This window comes from Hylaeus volcanicus, chromosome 4 (genome assembly GCF_026283585.1).
Source record: "Hylaeus volcanicus isolate JK05 chromosome 4, UHH_iyHylVolc1.0_haploid, whole genome shotgun sequence".
NCBI classification, from domain to species: Eukaryota; Metazoa; Arthropoda; class Insecta; order Hymenoptera; family Colletidae; genus Hylaeus; species Hylaeus volcanicus.
The window spans coordinates 8528765-8554089 of record NC_071979.1 but is presented as its reverse complement, the minus strand read 5'-3'; the positions used below and the strand labels follow the sequence as shown (position 1 = coordinate 8554089).

General features: G+C 41.6%; 2 protein-coding genes across 5 annotated transcripts in view; one reads left to right on the top strand and one right to left on the bottom strand.

Moving 5' to 3' along the window:
- The window catches only part of LOC128875564 (zwei Ig domain protein zig-8-like), a 357618-nt gene that overhangs the window by 185421 nt on the left and 146872 nt on the right, over positions 1-25325 (top strand). The window lies entirely within an intron of this gene.
- On the bottom strand, positions 14004-16950 carry LOC128875563 (uncharacterized). 2 transcript variants are annotated; one of them, XM_054121233.1, is made up of 2 exons: positions 16751-16950; positions 14004-15923 (listed from the first exon to the last, which is right to left on the bottom strand). In XM_054121233.1, the coding sequence occupies exon 2, from the start codon at positions 15910-15912 to the stop codon at positions 14692-14694; it is 1221 nt and encodes a 406-aa protein (XP_053977208.1). In that variant the 5' UTR covers positions 15913-15923; positions 16751-16950; the 3' UTR covers positions 14004-14691. The 2 variants fall into 2 exon arrangements, with proteins under 2 accessions (XP_053977208.1, XP_053977209.1); XM_054121234.1 differs by lacking the exon at positions 16751-16950 and adding an exon at positions 16590-16722.

Below are 25325 nucleotides of genomic sequence, written 5' to 3'. Positions count from 1 at the left end.
TTATGCATATTTCACTACACAAGAGTTGCCTGACTCGCGTCAGTCATATTGCCTACATTATTTATACGATTTAGCTGCATCGTACCAGTTAGACGAGGCACACAATTTCGATGAATTATAAGAATTACGTAAATCCACTACATTTTACACGGCCACTTAAATATCCATTATGCGTAAATTGCGTTACCCGCGATAAAACTCAACTATCGACCTACAACTCTTGAAAATTAATTTTGAAAAGAATTTACGTGGAAACTTCAACTTCGCCTAATCGAGACTTTCACGAAAGACTATTACCATATCCTTTATTCTATATAATCGCTCGACGATTTTACAAAACGTTCGAGATATCCTTGCCACTATATCTGCTGCACCGCGCGAGCATAATTGATTCATTGCACGTAGCATTCACGATAATTACTGATTACGTATACTACGGAACGAAAATTGTCTCGATGCACGTGAAGTGGCTTAATGGTGACGGGATAATTAATGAAATTATTGTGTAATCGGTGCCACGGAAAAGTTCACCTCTACCGACAAGGTCGACCCGCGCAAATTAATTAAATTGCCATGTATCGATGAACATTGAGCCACGGCAGCGATAAAAAAATTCCTTTTTCATCGAATCGTTCATATAAATACATACGCAACAACTGGTTGACTTCATTCAAATATAATTAAGAATACCATAGAATAGTATCAGATTCCGAATCTAAACTCAACATTTATAAGTTCAAAATGGTGGATCTAATACGGCTGACCAAAATGGGAAGAGTGACTGGATTTGGATAAAACTCGATACACAGGGTTTTTTGGGGGTGCTGATACTAAATCTAAATTCAAAATTTAAAAATTCAAAATTGCAAGATAAAACGGGAAAAGTGAAACTTTGGTGAGCTCAAACAATTGTTGTGCAGTGTATTTCTCCATCTCTTTTTGTCAGCGGTGAAATAATTGCACGGGCCTTTCGTAACGGATTTCATAGTATGAAATCTCGTAGCACGCGAACCACTCTTTTGTTTCCTTACATAAAAGACGCGGACCGTGCAGCAATACGTTTGACAGTTTCCAAACGACGGCGTTAACCGGGCTGGCAAAAGGAAACGTTGTCGAATTCGAATCGCGAGCGCTTATCAGGGTTTTTGCTAGGGGAGAAAAATTGCTCGGTCACGTGGTTCCGTCGAATAATGCACGGCCGCTATTAACATGTGAGTTTTTGCCGCGCACGCGAAATCCATATGGACGTAAAGTTTCTTTGATCGATTGCTAATATTGCCTCCCGCGGTTATCTATTACTCCGGCCTCGAATATTGCCCATAATACCCGGATATCGTACTTCGTGATCTGCCTGATGACTTCCGTTCTCGCGGAGGAATGGTCCGCGTCGATACCATCCTGATTTACTCTGGAAAATCGTGCCAGGAAATGCTTCCTTCCACACTGTCACGCGCAATGACGTGTACGTTTCTGATTTTCGATAGTTAGCAATTTCGATATGCCAAGGCTTCATGAAGGGTAATTTGAATGAGGGGGTTTCCTCTTTGTGGCGATTCAAGCTCTGAAAAATCAAGCTGAAGGATCCTCTGTACATTTTTTAATAAACGAATTTTGTACCTAGCATCTTACGTCAAGGATTATTGAACAAAGTTCCGGATACGTCGTTATTTCTGTTGTTATCATGCATAGAAAAAGTCGGGAATGTTTGAAAATGGATTTCATATATAGAGGAAGCAATTTCCTGGCGGCTATTGTTAGTCTCTTTTGTGTACCGCAATTTAATTAAAAAGTTCCTCGAAACTGGCAGCGACGATAATAAAAACCCTCGAGAAACACCTGAGTGTTGGAGAAAACCAATTATAAGTATGTTGATTCGTTGTTTGGCTCTGAATTTTTAAGTTCGAGACCATTTCAGGGTCACGTCTTGCTCAGGAAGTGGTCACGAAGTCGTTTTAATGTTGGCTACTGTACGAAATAATGTTACAACGAAAGGAACAGGGAGAATTGACTAAACAAAACAAAAATTCTCGGAGTGATTAAAAAGATTCGGCTGATCCTTTTTCCTTGTTCTTTTGCGGCGAAGGAGAAGCGAATAATGAGCTGACGGGAACGAATAATGGCCAGTGAGAAATACTGTTCCACAGTACCGACGTTAATTCCAGGAAAGAAAAACACCAGTCCTTTTTGCGTTTAACTTGCAAAATACTGTGTTCGCCGCGCGGAAAAAGGCGTGGCATTTTTCTTTGGACGACACGAAATTTCTTAGCTTAATTCAATCGTCTCCACCGATGCTTCGAGGCTCATTCAAAGTACCCTGTAACATACTCGTCTATTTAAACGACGTTGAAATATTAAGTAGATGGGATGCAAATTAACAAAGAGGAAGATTATCCTGAATTCTCCGCCCTTAAACCTTCGCTTCTGCGAATTTTCGAAAAATCAACAAGACTCGCACCAACTTGACTTCCTTTGGATTTTCACGAAAGCTTTGCAAACCCTCGTTAAACGTTGTAAACTCTGGGACGTCGTGCGAACTTCCAGTTTATTAATTTACGGGCCGAGGTAAACAACTACAAAGAAGAAACTTCATTAACCGTCAAGGAAGTCGTTTATCATGTTTAATGGATTTTTATGTAACGCAAAGCTTTGATCGATAGACTGCTGGCACTGTCAGAATTTGTAACAAATAAAAGCCTGAGATGTATACTGCTTTTTCGAGACGATCGTTATGCAAACTAATAAAATTTTAATAAAGTTTCAATATTTTATTGCAATTCACAGAATATGCCATGGAGTAGAAAAATCTAACTCGATATGTATCATAAATAATTAAACAAATATGTATCAAAATTTAAATGTGTCTTTGAATTTTTCTTAAAAATTGGCAATTGGCATATTTAATCACTTCGATGAGTCCATTTCATTTTTTTCGCAACACGAGGTCAATTTTGGAGTAGCTAATTTTTGCAATTAGTCGAGTCAGGAATTTTGTGGCTTTCTTGTCGGCCGCAATCGGACAAACGCGTTTCTTTCGATGCTTGACTCCGAAACACACAATAATAGGAAGCCGTACGCAAAACCTCCATCCTCTCCGTGTAGTACGTCGTCGAAAGGGCTGTAACCAGATATAGGCTAATCTCGTTTCACATAGGTTTCCCCCGCCAACCAGCCCCTTCACCTGCCGTGCTTTTCGATCAGCGTCTCCCCTCGCAGTTTAAAGAAATTAACCGGACAGAATAATGATGTAAGCCAACCGATGTAAGCTTTCACGCCAGGGGGGATGGAAGGAAAGCGCCACAAAGGATAATCCAACATCTTGACGCCTCGGAATCGAGATCGAAGGCTGGTGATCTATCTAAAGCCAGGCAAATCGTTTAACTTCGTTATTCGTTGAATAAAAAGTACAATTACAAAATGAAAATAAGTAGAAATTCATTTGCGGTCTCGGATAATTTCCGAATTTCAATATCTTCATCGGTACTTTTTGTATTTTCTTTAGGAATTTATATTTGATAAGAAGGTATCTCTAAATTGGAAGAAATAATACTTGCAGTATGAAATTAGGTGAACGCGTATCTATCGGTACATGAATTTATTTAAGGAAAATTTTCTCATTCATTTGAATTCCCCAAAATAATTCGGTTCCTTTCAGTATAAAGAAAACCATAGAAATGCTCCCTTGTATATATTTTATATATTCTGCACAACACAACAAAACAAGAATTTTATTATTAATCATCACAGATGAACGATCACATGAAATTACAGAACCCAGTTCATTTGAATAACTGCTAAGTCGAGAACAGTGTGTGTATTGTGCCCTCGTTATCTATTATTCGAACAAAATCTTGACTACCTCTGAAGCGAGTGACTCGGTGATTCGGTGGCTACGATGTCCTAAAAAGGAAGGTAGCAGAAAAAGGGTAGTCGCGTCGGGATGCTGTCGTATCTTTTATTATGGAAAAGGAACAAAACCTGGATGTAGGAAGTGAAAATACAGGCGGATGTAGGGAACAAACTGTCGCGTGTTCTCGTTTCTCGGGGCATGTACGTGTGTGTACACCTGCAACCTAGTCGCGTGATTACAATGGTGGCTAAATGGCTGAACTTACAACAATGGTAAATTCAGTTGACACAAAGATAATGATGCTAATGGTTATTGATGTCAACGTTAAACTAGTATTGCGATTAAAATTCAATGGGCTAATCTGCGATCCAACAAATTGTTTTAGACACAAGAATCTCCTGCATTCGAATATCAGTTTTGGTAGATTGATGGCTGAAACTTTCGAGAAACAAGTTCTCAACGGCGCTGAAAATCTTTTAATAGACGGAACAGAGACGCGCCGCTTTATAGTAATTAATAAATACTCGTTTGGAAGTTTCGCAAGCAAGACAGGACAAAGGTACAAGTTGATCCTCGAGAAAGAGTCGAGTAACTTTTGTAACTTTAAACGCTTGATAATGGGAAGTTTGAAGTCTTCTCGTTTATTATGATGAAATTTTGCAATAAACAAGCGCAACGATTCTACGGCGTTCGAATCCTCTTTTCGCCAGTGTCATGGAAACATCGATGTGTCGATGTTGAAAAATACACCTGATAGAGTCAACGGGCGAAGAAACCCGTCGATGCATGTGTATCTTCGCCGCAGCGAGATCAAAACCATTCGTCAAAGTCCAAACGTCGCGTTCTCTGTCACGTTTGTTCGATTGCTACATCGGATTCGAGCGAATCAAAATTAATAACCGCGAACAGCGGGAAAGGGGAAACGGGAAGCTTGATTTAAATGTTTGTTCCCCTAGAAATCTATGAAAAAATGAAATCGATTCCAGTCGAACTAGCGAGAGAGTACTTCCCAGGTAGTTATTGAATGCAACTGTGGGAAAACAAACATTCGAATTGGCGATTTTTTTTGATATTTTCCGATTTTTAGAATTGCCCTCGGTCCACGAATGCAAAAAAACAAAACAACGATTGCAAAATTCTGTATGTATGAATGCACGTAGATTTGTATGCATGCGTGTTTGTTGATCTCGGTTTTGTTTTGAAGCGCAGAAGTGGTTCACCAGGGGTTCCTGGAATTCGGTTCGCTGAAACTCGGTATTTATGGGTGTGTACACGTGTACGTATGCGCGTATCTATGTCGACCTCTGTTTCCCTTCTCCGTCTTTGTTTATAAATTCAAAATCGTCACGTACTTGCGATTTCGTCCGATATTATTTTGTAGAACAATTTCGCTAGAGGTTTGCTGACAGGCCTACTCGATTCTTCGAAAAAAAAACAAATTCCAAAGTTATAATCGAACTCTTCTCTGTTTTTCGTTGCGGATTTAACATTTTATTTTCAAAGTTTTGAATGTTAATAGCGAGAAAATTTGATACGTTCCAACCTAGTACTAGAAAAGTATTATAACAACGTTCCCAGCTTTTTACAAGTCGTGGTCTCCGCTCGCGCGGACCCCTTTGATTCAATCTTACGTAGGAACCAGTCGCCAGGAAGTGGAAAAGTTTCAGAGAAGATCTGAAAGAGTTCTCTGTAACGATCAAGAGAAGCGACGTGAAAACGAAGATCACGTCACGCTGACATTCTTAGGACAGTCCGGGGTGGAATTCAGATTTAGCGACCGGAATTTTGGAGAAAGTCGATGATGAAGTGCTTGGCGTGGTAAAGACCCCATTAAAAATGTAACGCTATATCTTTCAACGCAGAAAGGTATCATTTTAAGTGTGCTTTCATTTCTATCCCCAACCAAATTTTAGGTAAGCAATAATTTTGAAGAGTTCATAAAAATTTGATCATCTACCCTAGATGTCTACACTGTACAAGTTCAGAAATAAATTTCAACGTTTTCCAAATATCCAGAAACGGCTAACGTATGTCAAGCGTGTGCGTCATTTTATTGTCACATTTCCGGAGCGTAAATGGGAACGGACCCGTTCCCTTTTTCCTTTCACATTTTTTTTCTTTCCTTTTTTTTTCGCTCGTTCTGCAAGCTTGTCGAAGCGTTGCGTCGCAGACTTCGTTGTTCGCTGGCCCAAACACCCCAGCCACTATTCAACCGCGCACGTGTAAGCCGAGACCTCAAAAGAGGCTGGGAACTTGCAGACCTGCGGTCACACGTCGTCGACTATCGATTGCTCGACGCCACTTTGCGTCGCGTGTGTCTCGTTGACGAGAAATCGAACGACCGAAGCTACCGGCTCCGCGGATCACTCGCTCGATGGTATCGACTGGTATCGACTGACCGGATATTTGCGGGAACATACTCGCGGTAAATATTGCTGTCGTAGAATACACTTGACAAAGGCGGATCAGATGCGGTCGGGCTTCCCGTGTATACCGAACGGGACAAAAACGAAATTGTCGACTGTGAATCACTTTCTCGATCCTCCAGCTCATTACGCCTTTGTCGCGGTGTCCCGTCATTTGACGATGTTGCACCTGAAAATGTTTTAGGTCTGGGTTAGGTCTGCTTACACAGAGAATATTTTAAATGGGGATAATTTGTAAAACAATGATCGTAATGTATTTATGTATCCAAATATATAAATAGATAGGCATTGTGATTATAAAGGATGATGCATGGAAAAATGATGCAAATTTATATCATATAAATTAAAATTTATTTTTTTTTTTTTATTAATTCTGTGATAGTTGTACCATTACAAAACAAAAAGGAAAAGTGATTTCTTCTCACTTCGAAAAGACTATGAACTCTCGTTTAAAATACATTTCTGGTATTGCTCTAAAGTCAATACTAATCACTTCCGTTTCAGTTTACTCTATTAAACTCCTGATAGCTCTGTAGCTTATTTAACAATTCAGTCCCTGCTCTGTTTCGTCGATGAAATCGTAACTCAATACACTACTCGACCAGAATAGTTAAAACAAAATTCAGAGTGATTTCTCGACCAACCGTCGTCTCGTCGACTTAAACGATTATTTACTCGGTCAACTGGCCGTTCGTTTAATCTCCGCCATCTCTTAGGATCAGTGCGGGCTGATTAATAGAAAACCTCGCTGATTTATACCGCGAAATCCGGAAATCCATGGGAGGACACTCCTCCCTGCGATTTACGAGCCTCTGATCGCACTGGGTCGATGCACGTGGCGCTTTATATCGAACAGAATTTTACCCTAGAGAGAATAATTTCTTTGCTATCTATGTGTTACACATCGTTCGACAGCTCTGTGCAGGGATATATACCACCTTAAATATGTGAAATAGTCAAGATGATTTAGTAATTAATTACAGCGGGATTAAACGAATATATTACGTTTGTTCATTGCTGTTTAAAATACTGAATTGAAAAAACTTTAATTGAACATGAATTGAAACTCCCTTTGGGAAAACCTTTACCAAGGCATAAAGTTCACAGATACGCGACACGTAACCAAAAAAGTATTCGTCTCAGGACAAAAAAAAAATTCTGTTCAAAGAAAAAGTCGCGAGCTCATCCATCAAGCAAATATTCCAACGATGCGGTGGGGAAAGGGGAGGAACGGGGAAGGAACAAGGGCGAGGGTGAGTTTTCGGGGGTGGTTCGGGGATATTTGACGCTCGACGATGTCGATTTCGCGCGAAGGATGACGAGGGGGCGGGTCTGGTGTCGGCGCGTTGATAGAAATGCAAATTCGCGTCGAGGAGGGGACCAGCGGGGGACACGGAATCGAACGGGGTTACACGGATACACGGGGTTCCACGGACCCAATTACACGTGTGACGATCAACACGCCGCTATAACAGTATGATTAGGGGGGTGCGGGCAACGCGCGAGCGGACGAGCTGCTGGCCGCGTATCGACAGCCGGCAGGGGTGAATATCGACGTCCAATAATAGGGTGGCCTTTGCGGCGGGTTAAAGTGATAAACGGAAAGATTCCAACGCACGTGTCGAGGGAGTTCGATGCACCCTGTTATCGGTAAGACACTGTGATTGATTAAAGTGACGCGCCAACGTCATAAATTAGTCCGCTAACGCGTTGGAACGCTCAACTTTCAGACATGGTTAGATTGGAGCTGTTTCATGGTTTAGAATTGTGGAATGGATTCTCTGTTTTGTGTATTATTAAGTTGTAATACGTGTGGAAATTGGCGAAGGGATTTTTGCAATTTCTACAGTTATTGACACTGTACTCATCGATCCAAACCAAAACAAAAACATCCCCCTATCTTACGTAAAATCAAACGACTTCCACTTCAAACATTCTCCTCCGCCTTTGGAAATGAATGAGTCGCCAAAGCGACCCGTCTTAGGTTCTCCGAACCTGTTTACGTCTATTCCGGTTACACGGTTAATTTAACGTCCCCTGGTTACCGCCGGAATGGGGTACGATCCGTGGATCACCGCGAGTCCCGTGCTCCTTGCGCGAGGATCTTGACCTACGGCATCCTCGGCGCGCCGTATCGCGATCCGCTCGCGGGATTTCGGAATAAATTGACCAACGTCGCCGTCGGGCGGTTGTTTATTTTCGAAATTAAATTGAATTGGCCCATAACTTGCTGGTCTATTAGCCCTGGGGACCGGGCTAGTTTGCCCGTAAATCTCCCGAGTATCGGCCCGGGTGGTGGCATACACACGGTGAGCCTGAAAGAGAGAGAGAGAGAGGGGAGGGGGGAGAGACCCTGCAAGGTGAAAGAGAGACAAGGTGAAGGGGTTTGGCGATTGCCACGGGGGTGTGGGGATTCGATTCGCCCCCGACAATGCGTCCGGAAGTTCCCAGGAAATACATGGGCGTGGTGCCGAGATAAATGTACTCTTGCATTTGCATAGTTACCTCTCGTCCTCGGCCTCCATATCCTCTCGGTGCTCGCTCCTTTTCAGATTCTATATCCGCGCGCGCGAATCCCCATCCCTTCGCTGGACGCCTCGTTATCCCTCGCGCGAGGGTGCTTCGCCCTTGACGGAGTCTTTAGAAATCGGCGCGAGGAAAGCGCGCCTTGGATGCTTCGAATCGTCTCTTGGGTTAATTCGTCGACCTTGACTTGGAAATATTTCTTTTGCGCTGAGAAAATGCCTGAACGCGAGGGAACAACTGTTTGATACATTTTACAGTCACTCTTCTAACAAAAAGTTTTTATCAACCGAAAGCTTAACCAGTATATTCTACGTTTCACGATTCGCTGTATTCACGTTTGTTTTTTTAATTCAACAAGCAACGTCGTCACTGGACATTTATAAAACTTCATATTTTGCGCATATTGCATACGATTTGCATGTTTTTTTTTTTAAAAGATATACCCAGTTATACGTTACATATTTCTTTTATAATTGTATATTGCAAGATGAACAATAAACACATCAGAATAAGTAAGGCGTAGTACATATATAATTATAGTATTAAGTTAATAGCTTATTTTGACACATCTTTAATTAGCAAGGTTCGATGGCAAAACAAGTATCAATTGCCATGATGTCAGTGTGCACATTTTTTTTCTTTGTATATTTTACGTGCATGGACAACCTCAGTCCAGTCACTACCCAAGCATAGTTATTTGGGTATTACGAGGACAACGTTGTTCAATCGCACACCTTGTCAGTCGTATCTATATAGTACAACAAATTGCCCGGAAAGACAACAACAACAACAACAACAACAACAACAACAACATCGAATCGGAAACCCTACTCGAAATTCACCGGAGGTGAATCCTGTTTCGGAAATCCCGCGGGACGTTGTTTCCCGTAATTCGCCGACAAATGGCATTATTCATCGGGTTGTCGTTCGCGATCGATGCCAGCGAGTTTTCAGTTTTGAGAAATCGACGAGGACGGGGTTTATTAGAGATTCATAGAAAACGCGGAATGCATTCGCGTATCCCCCGGAGTCGCGAGCATATTTTGGCAGCGGTTCGGGTTTCTTGTGCCGAGCATGTATTATGACGATAAATTCCCCGCCAGGGATCTGTTTACGTCCCTAAGAGCGTTAAACTTTTAACACGGGAACAGTGGGTCGCATCCACGAGTATTCGGTAGCTACTCGTTCGCTTGGATAAATTTTCGGGGCTATTTTTGTGGAAGGAATATGACACGTACGATGAATCCTGTCTAAAGTGCGCGACGATCCTGTAACGGGTGAGGAGGTATCAGCAAAGTATCAGGAAAGAAATTTCAACGTTCGCGACGAATCGGAGCGTGTAATTCTCAAAAATTTAATAATCAAACCAGAAACAAATTCAGTAGCAAAGTATACATTTTGGACGTGGCGAGTCTGTGAACGCTGGACGAGTCTGAGGTTGCAATGGTAAATGAAACGGCGCAAATAACGCCAGGGACCTGGATACAGTTTCTGGTGGAGACAAATGTGCGTCGGTGGTAAACCATACTGAAATTCCCGCGGGACACTCCTTTTCGGGATACACACCGGATGGATTTATTTGGCCGATCGAAGCTACGCCTTTCATTATCAGAATGAATCGACCCTTCCCTGTCGACGCGGCCTTTGTGACCCGGTTACGAAGCCCGACAGTGACACCGTGTCGACGGTCGTTCGTGTCGATGAATATTTCAGCCAGTGGAAATCGAAGATACGACTCCAATAGCTGAGAATACCGGTATAAATTCGCAGGATACACACGCCTGGATACGTAGACTGTGGCAACGGAATTGGATGACGGGGAGCTCGCGTTGTTTTCCTTTTAAATAAACGCGAAGATGAATTCACCCGTTTGTCTCGCGCCCTTTTTTTTTTTTGCGCCATCCGATCCGCTTTTTGCGAGACGATGGCGAAACGGGGACGAAATGAAATTCTGGAGTAGGTTTCGTCGATTCGAGGGGATATCTGAGACGTGGTTGCTTCGGGAGATTAGGTTCGTGTCAGAAATTTACTTGTATGAGGGTGAGAATTAAAAGGAAATCAAAATTAATTAATTGGTTCGTCATATTTAAACATATTTAAACGTATAAGAAATAGTTTATGACAGCTATTATCTAAGTACACGAGATATGTTTTTGTTTGAAATTGTATCTCTACGATAAGAAAAAACTAAATTTATTAAAAGAAGCATTTAACAAGAATTCATGAATGTATCAAATAAAAAAATAAATAGACGATAAACTTTATGCGAACGTTTTTGGGTCAGTGACCGATAACAACGAATGGCATAGATAAACAGTATTGAGAAAAATCGAGTTCTTTCCTGAAAACGAAACACTCGTGATTATTAATAAGAGTGTTTCTGCCAGAGATAAATGCGCGGCGACGAGAAATCCTGAAACTTAGTGGCGCATACGTAGTCGCGGATGTGGTAGTGGTGCCATAAATTACGCGAGCTCGTGCTCACGTCATTCGTCTAGACTCGCGTGCGATCAGCTGCGAAGGTTCGTTCAGTTTCAGTCTACCAAGTGACTATGTCAATTTAGAATCGTGCTGTTGCATAACGCGCAGGTATATATCGTCGCGTTGCATGTTACAAATGAGGTTGACTGAGTTATCGAATGAATTGTTAAAAATGTTCGAAAACGTTTATCTGTCCAGATTGCTCGTTTTTGGACAAATTAATGCGATTTTATAAATAAAATCAAATTTTGTCTATGAAATAGTTTCTTTCGTAAACGTGAATCATAGTGATGCAATTCATATTTGTTATGCTTCCCTATGATCTTAATGAAACTTTCTAGGCACGATTCTTGTTCATTTTAAATTCGCATTATTCAGAAATATTAAATTGTAACGTCAATTTATCAACATTACATTAAATTTTGTTTCAGCTAACTATTCATTCCGTCCATGTAGAATCATAGGAATTATTTTTATTTCATAAATAGTTTGAATTTATCAACATAACCCCGATGAAGTTGATCATTCAGAAAGGTCTGAAATGACTCCAGAACTTGGTCACACGTACGGACGAACTCGATAAAATTGATCCTCTTCATCTCTTGGAGGACAATTGGGTTAAATTCGATTCTCTTATCCTTCTTCCCTGTCGTTCAATTCTGCCGTTCATCCCAAGTTACATCTAATCTTATTTTCCACCATCCCCTGGTCAGCAATCTCTACATCCAGTTACGGAATTCTTAATTTTCGTTGAAACTCAAACGTCCCTGGGGACGGTCGAGTAGCTGTTTACGGGAACCGCTCTATTCCTACGACGGGATGGTTCCTTCGGCTACATCCGGAGCTATTAGAAAATTCAGCGAGGATGGTATTCCCACTCTCGAACTCGTAACTGCGGAGCCCCGATTAAAGTGTCCCGTCGCGTTTCGGATTTTCGTGCTCGCTTTAGCCGATTTCAGCTCGCGCACTTCTTTCCGTAACTTTCCGTTCTTCCCATTTCGTCGTTTCGCGTTGCCGATCGTTAAACCAATCCAAACTCTTGCGGAAACTTCGACCTCAATCGTGCGAGGAGTATAAGGGGTTGCACGGTGTTGAAGAAGTAACGTAGCTCAGGTTCTTTACAAATTAATTGTAGTTGAAGTACATGCTCGTATATCTATTTTTTCCAAATGTGTCATTTATCGATGCATGAAAATAAATTGAATAGAAAATCACTACACATTTCAATGTTGGCAAAGATCTATTTCTAGATAGAGCGTTGTCCAGTGTTATGCAATGTTACAATGTTTCAAATATTTGTTTATAGATGGAAGATAAAAGACTTGAGATACCTTTCGTCGTGTAACACGTGTGTAGATAATGCTGTATGTCAATAGAGCCGCCACATCCAGATACGATTTGATTTTCTATTATGTACGAAGAATTCTTTAAACATTGAAACGAGGAAAAACACTATTTCCAATCAAACGAAATATTTCCGCAGATGTGTTCTTCATCAGAGCTCGAAATATAATGGGTTAATGTAGCAAATCGAACTCGTTCGCTGGGCAATATGAAAATTAAAAACAACGTTTCGTGCGGAGAGCAATTAATCGGGCGTGTTTATCGCTTTCCACGCAAAGTGAAGGACATCGAACCAATTTGTTCCACTACCAATGTAAATAGAGTACCTATGAAACCGCCGAACATCCATTATTCTAAGTACAGTTGGAATTATTTAAGTGTACGGTATAGTTAATCACATAAACGGAAATATTTGATTTTTATCAACACATGTCCAATAGTTTATGTAAGCGAAGTGAAAACGAATTCGCTGCGAATTTGATAAACGTTCGTTAATACTTGGGACATATGTCACAAGAAACACAAACATTCTACAAATATACCACTTGTATCGCACACAGAACTGCCCGTAACTCTTCTATCAGAATTCAAATCGTGGCAATTAAATGGTAATCAACGAAACATGACCTAGGAGAAAGAGGAAAAAGGCATCCCTAATCACGGAATCTCGTAAAACATTGTGTTCCAGCGTCCCACCCCTTTCACAGTCGTTTCTTGGATTTCTTTTTACGATCGTTACACGTCGAACGTATTCTGCCAGTTTGCGTGCATAGCACCCGTTTGCAAAAATATTTTCACGCGAGTCGCCCGTCATTTTCTTCTCATCCGTTTCCCCTACGCGAGGAGCAAAATTTAACAGGCTTAAAATTCAGGTTAGAGCGTAAGTGAATTTCCCGGGAGCCGTTGCTGCCAGTCTGGGAAAGTATATGGAAATGACAAAGTTTTTCTGGGCTCGCGGCGGGTGCCTCTATTTGAAAGGCAGATCCGTACTTGCATAGGCGAAAGAATAATTTCGCACATCGTCCCGTGCCGGCCGTCTCTATTTTGCGGGATATGCGAGGTCGTGGTGCGCGTATACTGAAAGCAGAAGCTTTTATCCGCGTTGTTACACGCGTTTCCTTTGAAAACGTACGCCCATCATGCTCCGACAAATTCCCTGATAACGCTCTTTATCGCCAGGACGCGAACGTTGCATCGCGATAATTAAGGGAGCCCCAGGAAATATAATATCAATTTCGAAATAGCAATTTATCGACTGACAGCTCAAACCAAACGCAACCCCGGACACGAGGGTCTATATCACATGCACGTCAATCTCTTGGAGTACAAAAAATACTTAAAATGTCAAGGAGAGAATTTTGAAAAATATCAAAGACCTGTACTTTTATTACGTATGTATTTAAAAATGACATCATAACCGGAACACCTAATATTCGTTTTCGTCTGTAGTTTTAAACAAAAATATTACATAGTTTCAAATTATCACGCAACTGTCGAAATAGCTATCTTTGGAACAGTTCCTATATTAATTTCAGAAGTTAACAAGTAATACTCAGACATCGATGATTCGTTCCTTAAGTTTTTCAATTTTTAAATTATTTAGCAAAAGTTAAAATCCATTGTTTGTACTCATAAAACGCCCTATCTTCTCATCTCCTAAGCTAAATAAAATATTGTCTCTGCATTTTTTTCTTATTCTATAAGCTAACCTAATTTTAACGCATTTGCAAATTTCTTTCCTCCGTCATCTTATTTCAAATTAAATTTTTCTTCTTCTACACATTTTCCAAAACAAAGCCCAGATGATAGAGGGCTGAATCATTTAAGGCACATTCATATCAAAACTCACGCTTTCGCCAAAATTACTCCTTCGCATGGATTTACACTTAACAATCACTTACTACTATTATTAAAAGTCTTACAATTCTGAAATTGCTTTCTCCGCGAGTTACACCCGCGCAGCCTAACGCTGAAAGCCATCAAACTCACAAATCCACACGTCTGAGGAGCAAACGTCTGTTGCCTCGGTATCCAGATTTCGGAGACACACTACTAATACTAATTCGATCACACTATATCGTCCAGAACCCCGAACTCTTTCAGGTTTAACAGCATTCTCGCCAAAATCCCCGAGATTTCATCTCCGCCCAGCTCGTATAGAACGTCCAGCCTTTCATGCGATTCCATTTGCCCAATTTCCTCAGGTGTGAAGGTAGATTTGCCCATCGTCATAGCCAAGAAAAACGACGCGATAGTGTAGCCTAACAAACTCCTCTTCCTAAATTCTTCGCGTATAGCCTCGTACGAATACGTCTCGCTGATCACATGGTCTTGTATATCGTTCTCCGTCAAGTACTGCACCAAAGAGTCGTGATACATTTTCAAAACGTTGACTATTAAATCCTTGTCGAGGTCTTCGGCGCAGTGAAGGCACAGGTACGTCGACAGGTCGATAACAGGCGACCCGTACCTCATCAAGGCGAAGTCGATGAGCATGGCTTTCAACTCGCCGTTCTCCTTCTTGAAAAATGTATTGTTTAGCGTGAAGTCGCCGTGACAGAGCGTGGACAAAGGTTCTTCAGGTTCGACGCACTTATTTATATAGTTCTCGGTCAGGTTATCCAAGAAGGGCTTCATCTTGTCGCAAAAGTCCTTGTCGTAGCCATTCTTGCGCAGGTATTCGATCGCTCTGCTCGACGTTCGATTTATCATCATCTCAAACTCGTCGCTTGGATCATTGAAGTATCTCGTCTCCCATATATCACCGACAATACTGAAGAATTCTTCCTTTTTACGATGCTTCATAACGTATCCTTTCCCGTGGAACCTCGCGATCTCGCGGATCGCAGCCATCGTGTACTCTAGAGGAACGTTGTGCACCGTTTTGCAGAGGCTGTATCCCTTTTTGGTGACATTCTCGAAAACCATCACCGACTCGGTCGGTGGGTTCTCGTCCGCGTAGATCAAAGACGAAAAGTCCTTGCTACCCATCGCGTATCTCCTGTAGAACAGGATCTCGTTGTGGAACTGAGCGTCTATGTGCATTATATCTCTGGCGGCTGCCAAAGGGGTGGGCCTCTTCACCACCAGACTCAGGGTCTTGGTCTTGGACGCGTCCTTCTCGTTGCTGTTCGCGGTGATCTTCACGAAGAACATGCTGGACACGAAGAAGGAATCATCGGGCGTCAACAGCTCGTAGGTTGCGTCATTGAAGTCCTCCAGGTTCGCTATCACTTTGGCGACAAGGCTGTCCAGCCAGCTGACATCGTTCTCGCCGAAAACGTTCATCTTGGCATCACCTGGAGGGCAAACAATTTTTCTGAATAACTTTATTCGCGCCACAATAGTCGAACTAATAGTGCGTCTATCGCAATTAAATAGTTTCTATTCAGGCTACAGTTTAGGTTAGTTAGCTACCGCATTGCAGGACCTTCATGAGTCATTAATTTTTATCTTCCGATTTTTCTTATAAGAATTGCGTCAACTTCGTCGCTAGACCTCTTTAAGCCTGGTTAACCCTGAGCGTTATTCAATTCATTTACACAAGGTTAACTCTGCGAGTGGAAAACGTGTAACGCAACGACTCAAATCGGATAAACATACACATATACGAATGTCAACAATACACGACAACACGTCAAGCTGTAATGTATTTCTAAGAAGTTGTACAATGACTAACAGTGTTGAATTATCGTCTCGTTTAATAGGTTGTCTTCAGTGGCTTTACGTAATGCGAAAAGCGTGTGCTTTAAACTATTTGATAGTATTTTTAAATTGCTTGTCGTTGCGAGTAGTCCGTGGATTATATCTCCCAAATAGCGTAACGTATATTTTACTGTCGATATTTTATGTAATCTTGCATTTACGCACATTTTCATGCACTTATTATGCAATTATTTATGCACATAACATGCGATTATTAATGAAATAAAAGTGCGTGCAGACTCAATGTTATGTCAATGTACCTTGTTAATATTCAAGTTTCGCTCCTTATATAATACGAGAGCGTTCGCGTATCAGCAAAAGTCTTCCCCAAGTTGTAAAATGCAAACGTGAGAAGAAAACTTTACGAATCTTTGAAATATCCAAGTGTTCTCATCCTGTAAAATATAATAGACGAACTTACTTCGTTTACGTATTATTCCAAATTCCTCGGATGCGACGGTCGCCGCGGTCGGCGTCGAACAAGAAACTGAAGGGTAAGGGGTAAGGTCTCACTGATATTAACAAAGACTGAAAAACTGTCCGAATTTTCCGATTGTCGCACGCGAATCGGTCAAGGATCGAATCGAGCAAACCGGTAGACGGACTCCTTCTGGCTGCCACGGCTGCTACCAGCGAACAGGTTTTATTCGATGAGGATTGTTGTGCTGGAGCTCGATAACATTCACGAGAGGACACGTGGTACGTAGTGGGGATTCCAGGCTATGAAGGAGCGAATCGCTACCGCGAACAGGCTAAGTACACGCTCACAACGACGCGAACACGCAACGATACACGATTTGAAGGATGACTTTGATATAGTCGTATCATCCTAATATACTCGAGACGGCAGAATAGTCATCCCCGTCATCGTCAATTATATAAGCAAATTTTCTGTTGTTCTCTGCAGTATGCACAGGTCCCTAGCCATCTGACAATTCGTAGTTACTCTGGATCGGATTTCCTCTGATCTCCTGTGCGTGAATTTTGTTTCGTCTTTTATAGAGAGATTATCTCTCGAGTAATTGTGCATCAGTAGAATTAACGTTAGAAATTGCAGGGCTTTGAATTTTCCTGCAATGAAACGTGTGCATTTTTTTTTTTTTTTTGAATTTCCTTGACGAATGTAGCTGTCTCTTTTGGGTCGTAATTGGATACACTATGCAATGGAACCTTTTTGACTTTTTGCTTTGGGATTATGTAAAGTTATCGTGCGAAACATGGTAAAAGCAGCAAATTTCTCGTAGTTACATCAACGAAAATAATTTTATTTATTAGTTTAACGTGTCTATTTATTATGTATAAAACATGAATATTTCGCAACTATTTGTTACGCGAAATAAATATTCTTAAATAAATTCCTTTTTTTCCTAGCGTACGATAATAGCTAGTTAATCGCTACAGTGACAATTTTGAGAACAGATAAAGTATGCAAAACATAGAAACTGTTTTAACTTGTTTTGCAGCCATTTGTTTGCAACCATTATGGTCGATGGTGCACTTTTCAGTTATTGATTAAACATTTTCTGGCATGGTTGTGCGCGAGCCTTAATAAAGCAATTGGTAATTACGCGCACTTCCAACTCAATTTTCTACTGGCAGAGAGCACACGATTCAATGTCTACGGTTGAACAGAAAATATGCGTGTAGGGATCTCGTATTTTGCATGAGTCATGCTTGATTTCGTCATGGAACACAGACTAGTCGAAGGTCATTTTCCAGAGTCTTCTCTGAATTTATCTTACTTCCTCATCTACGCTTGGAAAACTTTTTGGTAATCTAATCGATAAATACGATAGTTCACGCTCGAATCTGTTTCAACTTCGTTGTAGTACGACGAACTGTTTGGAATTATTTGGCGTAGAGTCAAAGGCTTCGGCACATGTGTCTTATTTTTTTGATCCCTTTTTAGATTGGCATTGCATCATAATTGAGGTCGTGAGGCTTTCAAGAACCTCTCTAAGTTACCTAAATACCGCTATAATATATAATACATGCAAAATGGGGTTTCTATCGCTGTTCGAGGTGTTCCATAATTTCCTATGCAATTAGAAAGTAATTTATGGAAAAATAAGAAACATATTTTATAGGAAATTGTATTTTACATAAAAATTTATCCTGGAGATATCTTGGATGTGCGAGTTGGAAATCAATTCTAATTTAAAATTTTCGCTCGTATTAATTCTGACCGAACAGAAACTTGAGGAATACTTGATGTTGCCTTCAACGAGTCCCCTTGTATTAGATTAATGAACTTTTTATGACACTGAGAGGGGACTCGAAGGAGATAATATTATATATGGGTATATCTACGTGTGTTATATTTAGCTCTGCGTTAGAAAACAACTGCAACTGTTATCACTGATCTGAAACCGACCTTTTTTCCTTGACAAGAATGTTCATGACATGATGCTGTAAGTTATTTAAAAATCAAAGGCATGTTTGAATTTTGATATATATTTATTGAATTACATAGGTGCCATTTTGTTGCACGACCTTTCTACCTTTTAAGGGATGTAAACAAGTTATTTGTTTTAAATCATTCCGATATATTCAGACCTGTACCACCTACCAAAAATCGTCATGGAATTTCCAAACAACCCAATACTTTGCACAGAGGAATCGTCGCGCTGAGAAAAATAACTCAACAGTTCCCAAGTAATACCAGATCAGTAGATACATAAATTTAACAAATCCGTCTCAGACCTATTACGCGATTTCATCCACCGTCGACGTAAAATACGCTGCCCGATTGGTTGAATAAATTGACGGAGGTCAAGGTTGTGGCCTGAATCGAGTCCCACGGTTCAAGAGAAATTACGGATAGATCCATCGACTCTGGAAAAAGACCATCCATGGGAAAGGCTTTGAAGGAAAGTCTGCTTTGACAAAAGAGCGTAATCCACTTCTTCTCCGACTCTGATTGCACTCTTCGATCATTCCTATCTTAATCATGCTCTTTCACACATACAATCGCAAGTGCACTCGTCGCGCCTCGCGAGTTACATTAACCGCGTTTCTCCTTAAGGAAGTTCTTTGAAACTCGTTCTCATAAACGTCACCCGGCCCCTCGACGTTCTTTGACGAACACTTGTCGCTTGCACTCATTCATTTCATTCGACACGCACTGTGCATACACTCCACTTGCGTGTTAAATGATTCCATCCATGAAATGCCTAACAGGCGTTTCTGGGTTACGATCAACTCTTGGATAACCGATTCATCGCGGACCACGGCTCTGTTCTTTTGTCGAGTCGAATAGATTTTTCTTTTATCGAAACGTCAGGTTAATTGTAGCGTATATATTATAATATTTCATTACTATATGTTGCAGTCCACTCGTAAGTTTAAGTTTCCTACACTTACTCACTGAGAGCAATTGCGAGGAGCTGCTTATTTTGTAAGCATAAGTATAAATATACATATTTACGCAAGTATTACGAACGAAGAATTTTGTGTTTAGTTTGAAAAGTGAAAACTAAAGCATAATTAAAGCATCGTGGTAAATCTTTCAAAATTGCCCTCTAATAATTCAAAAAAAATGTGTTTCTCAGCAATCAGTCTCCCATGGACCCCATGAAACCCCTTGCCTTTAAACAAAATTGGAAGCTCTCGAAACATCAATTTCCATTCGATGTAAACTAGTTCCACGCGTTCCAACCTGCCTAGCGCTCACCAAATCACACCACGGGAGCGAAATTCGTAGAAATTAGAAGAACCCAATTCAAGAAACGGTGTAAGTGGATGCTTGATGTCTGGTCATCGTTTGCGGAGGGTCGCATGCCTCGTCAGCAGGAATTTTTTTACCTCATTCCCTCAACTTCTCGCACTCGGGTTGTTTCTCTTTCAAAATTCGCTCCTTGGAAGGCGCGACGATCCCGGGTAGAACGGGCCGCGAGATGAATTTCGCCGAACAATACCGTTGGAACCGTGAAAGAAGAAAGGGAGCCGACCGAGAGGAACGGCGGAAAAGCCACCGGGCGACTCGAGGAGGCGGAAGCCACGATCCAGAAAGGCAAGCAGCGCGAAATCGTCTTCTTGGCTCGCGAGACGAAATTAACTGAATTGGCTGCGCACGAGTGGACCCTCCTGACGTACGAGGCAGAATGAAAGCGGGGATGCCACGGGAAACGGACTCGAGTGGAGACGCTTAAAGAGCGTTCGCGAGCGTGCCCTGCTCCTGCCGAATAAATTTCACTTCTTTCCCGACAATACAGGGTGTCCACGGCCATAGGAGCTCACCTGAACGTCTCCATTTTACAAACGAGGAATTATAACACCTTCGCCTCAACGTGAAGGTTTTTACATTTATTTTATTGTCTCTTCTTCTTTGTGACACGGAAATGGGTTTGTGGTGACTTTGGGGGAGGAAAATTGAATTGCTTTTTTCTTATTACTGACGAGACCTTCGTGTGATTTTCATTAACACGTCGATCGCCACGTCAACGACATATGCGTGACAGTGTTTTTCGCTGAAGCACGACAAAAAATAATTCTGAAAGTTGAGCAACAAAGGAGATGATTTTAAATGAAATTCATGAATTTCGATGAAGTTACAAAAATATACACCGCGATAAATATTTGATTAGGTAGTCTCCAATAGTCTAAAATAATAGTCAATCTTAGTAGAAATTTTCAAGAATATTTGTCTGGCAGTCAACGTATTAACGATACTTATTCGAATCAAGGAAGTGTTCACTTACTTTTGAGCGACAGTGTACATCAGTAAGAAAGTCAACGGCAAAGTGGGATGCGTCTATCTGGCACAAGACGGCAGAGTAATTTGATCAACGTACAACAAATAAAGGAAGGAAAAGTACGGTTTAAGACCATAGGAATTCTCATTCTCCTCGCTGTTTGCGCTGGATGCTCACTAGAGAAGGAGGCGGAGGCTGCTCTTTCCGCGAACGATGAAAATATTTCTCGTGATTTCTTCATCGACGGTGGCGGAGGTTTTTGCATAATCGCGGTTGACGATGCTTTTTTGAGTGGTTTCGCGGCACGAGCACGAGCTAACCACCGGCGTACCTTGACACGACGGATATGCAAATCCGATCGGTATCGAGCTTGAAACACTCCGTCGACCCTTGAATGAAATTTATGAAATTTTTGAGAAACCGAGCTGCCGACTACTCGCCGCGGGCTTATGAATTTTACATCAAACATCGCGGAACCACGCTTTGCGAGGGGGAAATTTGATATTCAAATAAATTATCCCGCAGCGTTTGTTCCGTGGGCTTCCTTGGCTGGATGCTGATTTTCGAAATCTCTCGGTGGCTAGAATTGTTCCTCGCGGGGTGATCCAGACTTGCTTGCTCCAAGATCGTTCTACACTTTCCCCTGTTCCAATAAAATGATCCAGTTGGTGTATCTGTTAACTCCGGTGGTTATTACGAATTTTCTTCGTGAACCTTTAATTCCACTCTCACCTTATTCCTCATAATAATTCCTCGTGTTCATACGCGATGAACAGAAAGTTTTATTTATTTACTTACTGTACCTCAAATATTCATTTTTATTCGGCGAGTGACAAATGAACTGTTGTTCGTCTTTTACTTGCTATTTGAAATTTTGATTTAGGCAAGAATTTTTCCCAAAATTCTTCTTAAAATATACAAAAAAAAATATTCACGGAGTGTCACAATCTCGGCCTGATTATTTCGCCCCGTTTAATCAGAGTAACTTCACCGGAAGTTCCGCGACGCTTACTGGATCCGCAATTAGGTGTCCTCGACCAAGAACAGTTTTTTTGTTCCGCAGTGCTCGCCAGTTTGGTATATTTCGACGAAAATTCCGCGGGACATAGAAGAAAGCAGGCGTTAAGAAGGAGCGCAGCCAGTGTTTCGGTACAAACCGAGGCAGATTAAATTTCCATTGCAAATTTCATTCGATACGGGTCTTCAGCGACGTGACGATTTTACTTCATCCCTCGGGCTACCCTTCGAGTATGCGGCAGCCGACGAAACGCTTCGACGGAAACTGATGCGCGTCAAAACTTTTTATCGATTATCCTGGGAAACGGCCGTGCAATAATTTACTCATCGAGGACGTGCAACGAACAGACGACACGTTATCGATGCTAGGATGTTTAAAATTAACTCTTTTACACCTAACAAGAACCTATCGACGCCCAAGCTCCTGCATCACTCGTTTCTAATCGCTGAGAAAAAAATTTCTGTCCCAGGGATAAATGGGTAAATAATGGTTTGACGTAATTCGAGGTAAATATACTCTCGCTGTCTCACTTCATGAGACATACTTTCTCCGTACTCTCGCATTTTCAATGATATCGAAGCTTCTGATAGACATCGTCTCGCCCAGCGATATCGGTATCAAAAAATCAAACAAGATAAACACTTCTGGAAATACGATCGTACATCCAGACGAAAACAACAACAATCGAATTCGATGTGTAAACAATTGATAAATTCTCTGTCTTTCGAGTGGAAGATTCCGGACAATTGTTTCAAGAAAAATACAGGCTAAAGTTTAAATATGTGCTCAAGACATAGTCATTGGTTTTTGGTGGAATTCCATTCAGAGTTCGCTCGGTTTGTGTATTCGAGACGGAATCGATATAAATGTTCATTTTTTTTCAGACGTCGCGGCGCTGTCTTTCCTGTTGTCGAGTGTAAGCAAATGTCAGAAGAGAAATATTTCGCGAATGTTGATAAGCACAATCGCTAGAGGAGGAAGACGTATTTACGCTTGGATTGGGTTTGTTTATGTTTTGGATTCGTCTGTTTGGAACCGTGACACCTATTTCTGACGCTTTGTTTTCTTTGTAAAAAAAAAAACACTGTGATGGTGAGAGTCGAAAGGGAATCAATCTGCCCAGAATTCACCGTGTCGAACCGAACATAATGGAAATGAATTGTCTTGGTAGATTTAATAACGTAATAACGTAGATTTAATAACGTGTTTGAAGAAATAAGATGGGTAATGTACGCGTACAGAAATTACAGATCCCGTAGAAAATATGTGCGCTCCTTACCAGTGTCATTTCAACATAATCTTCGGAGCTTACGTCGAGTTATGTCTGCGCGCCCCATGCAAACATAATACGCCGTGTCGAAGGGGATGAAGCCGCGTACGGGGTTCCACCTGCGGACAGCTCTTCTCCACGACTTTACATAACCTTTTTATCTAATCCTCCCCGTCAAGGGGACGATTCTAGTCGCGGTTTGTCGTAAGCCACCCGCAGCTGTCGAAGAGGGTGACTTTAGTCGCCATCCAACAATTTTCATAGTTATGAGAAAAGATTAAGCAGCCAAATAAACTTTGTTAAACTATCTTCCTCTGACATTAAATTAACACTGATTTCTCCAATTCGCAAGAACTAAACCTCTTCCTAGTAAGCACGATGTCGTTGATTTAACTGGAGCCGTGACTCGCATGAAGGGCGTTTCTATTTGTATTTGTCAAAACCCTGTAAACGGAATGACTTCCTCTGCAAACGGACGACCTAAATGGAAAACACACCGCTGGGTGGTGAAATCCAGGCGCAAATAGACTCCGACCTAGGCTAGTCCTGAAAATCAAAGGATCGACGACACGCCGAGAGGAGATAAATGCGACGTCGCAGTCGGAATCATAAATAACGTCATTCCGATGGCGATGCCTCCCCCGCACCCTCCACACCGAGAATCAATACCGACTATTTCTATATCCGAACTGGCAGGACATCGTCGAGCTCTCGTAATTCTTGATTCGTTCAGATAAAGACTTTCGTTCAGGAAATATTTACAAGGAGAGTGGTGGCTCGGACCTAGTGCTTCTGTTCGATGATATTGTTCTAGGTATATGAACCGAGAATTGCACTACTTATTACTGGTAAAAAAAAAAAAAAAACTGTGATGGTGAGAGTCGAAAGGGAATCAATATTAATTTGACAAAATGGTAAATTGCACAGCTACGTTACTCGTTATTTCGATATCAAATCGGTTAAGAAAATCCCAAAATAAATCACAACACGCACTCCGATTCTAAAAAAATTCCTTTATTTTTATTTCACGTTCTGACACGATTTGCCGAAAGGAAAAAAAATGGAACTCTTGGAGGGTTGGTGACTGGGACATGGTGCTCTCGTTCCGTGATCGTTCCAGGCATATTGTACCAGAATCGTAGTAAAAACTTTACGACTGGATCCGTGAAACAGACGAATCCGCGAATCGAGGGTCCCCTGACGTGGATAAGGACGACGAAGGATCGACCGGGGAGGGGGGACGGGGATGTAAAATAGTCGATGAATTCCCGTAGCGCTGGATGGAGCGGAGAAACCGGTACCCCATTCACGGCTCCTCGATAAATAAGCTCGCCAGCCGCTATCATATTTCTTTGTCGCGTTGCGCAGCCAGGACGCTATCTAGACATAGGTTATTTACGATTCGTTGAGAGATTTATCGTCGAATTGATTTTCCGCGCGTCCGATTGGATTAATTTCCACGTTCCCGATGCCCCTGGGAGTTCATCGCGCGCTGTTTCCTTTCGCCTGTCCCTCGTTTGGATACGATGGCGCTTGGTGAACTTTCACGGAGTCGTTGAGCGATCATGCGAGACGTACCTGAAAGGCAATGAGTCTGAGTCCGTAGAAAAATAGATTACCAAGAGAATTTTAGGTCGAGATTATTCTTTTTAAAATTTTTCTCTTAATAAGTTACACGTTGTTGGGGTACTTGAAAGAAGCAACTTTCTCGTAAAAGATTCGGGAGATGATTTGTTTCTATTTTTCTAAATAAATCAGGAATTCTCATTTCTTATCCATAATCGAATTAACCAGACTCTGCGACAGATTGGTGATACGCATCAGTGTCTCACAACCTCTGCAAGCTTTCGGTTCGCTGCTAATTGCAGACGTGATAGTACACTAATTACTCAGCGCTCTTTTTGTTCGAACTTACCTATCTTCACCGAACCCAGGAGATTCCCCGCAAGGTTCAGCCTCGTGGCAGGAAAGCGAACAGTTTCGTTGGGTAAAAACCGTGAGGAAGGGAGAGGAG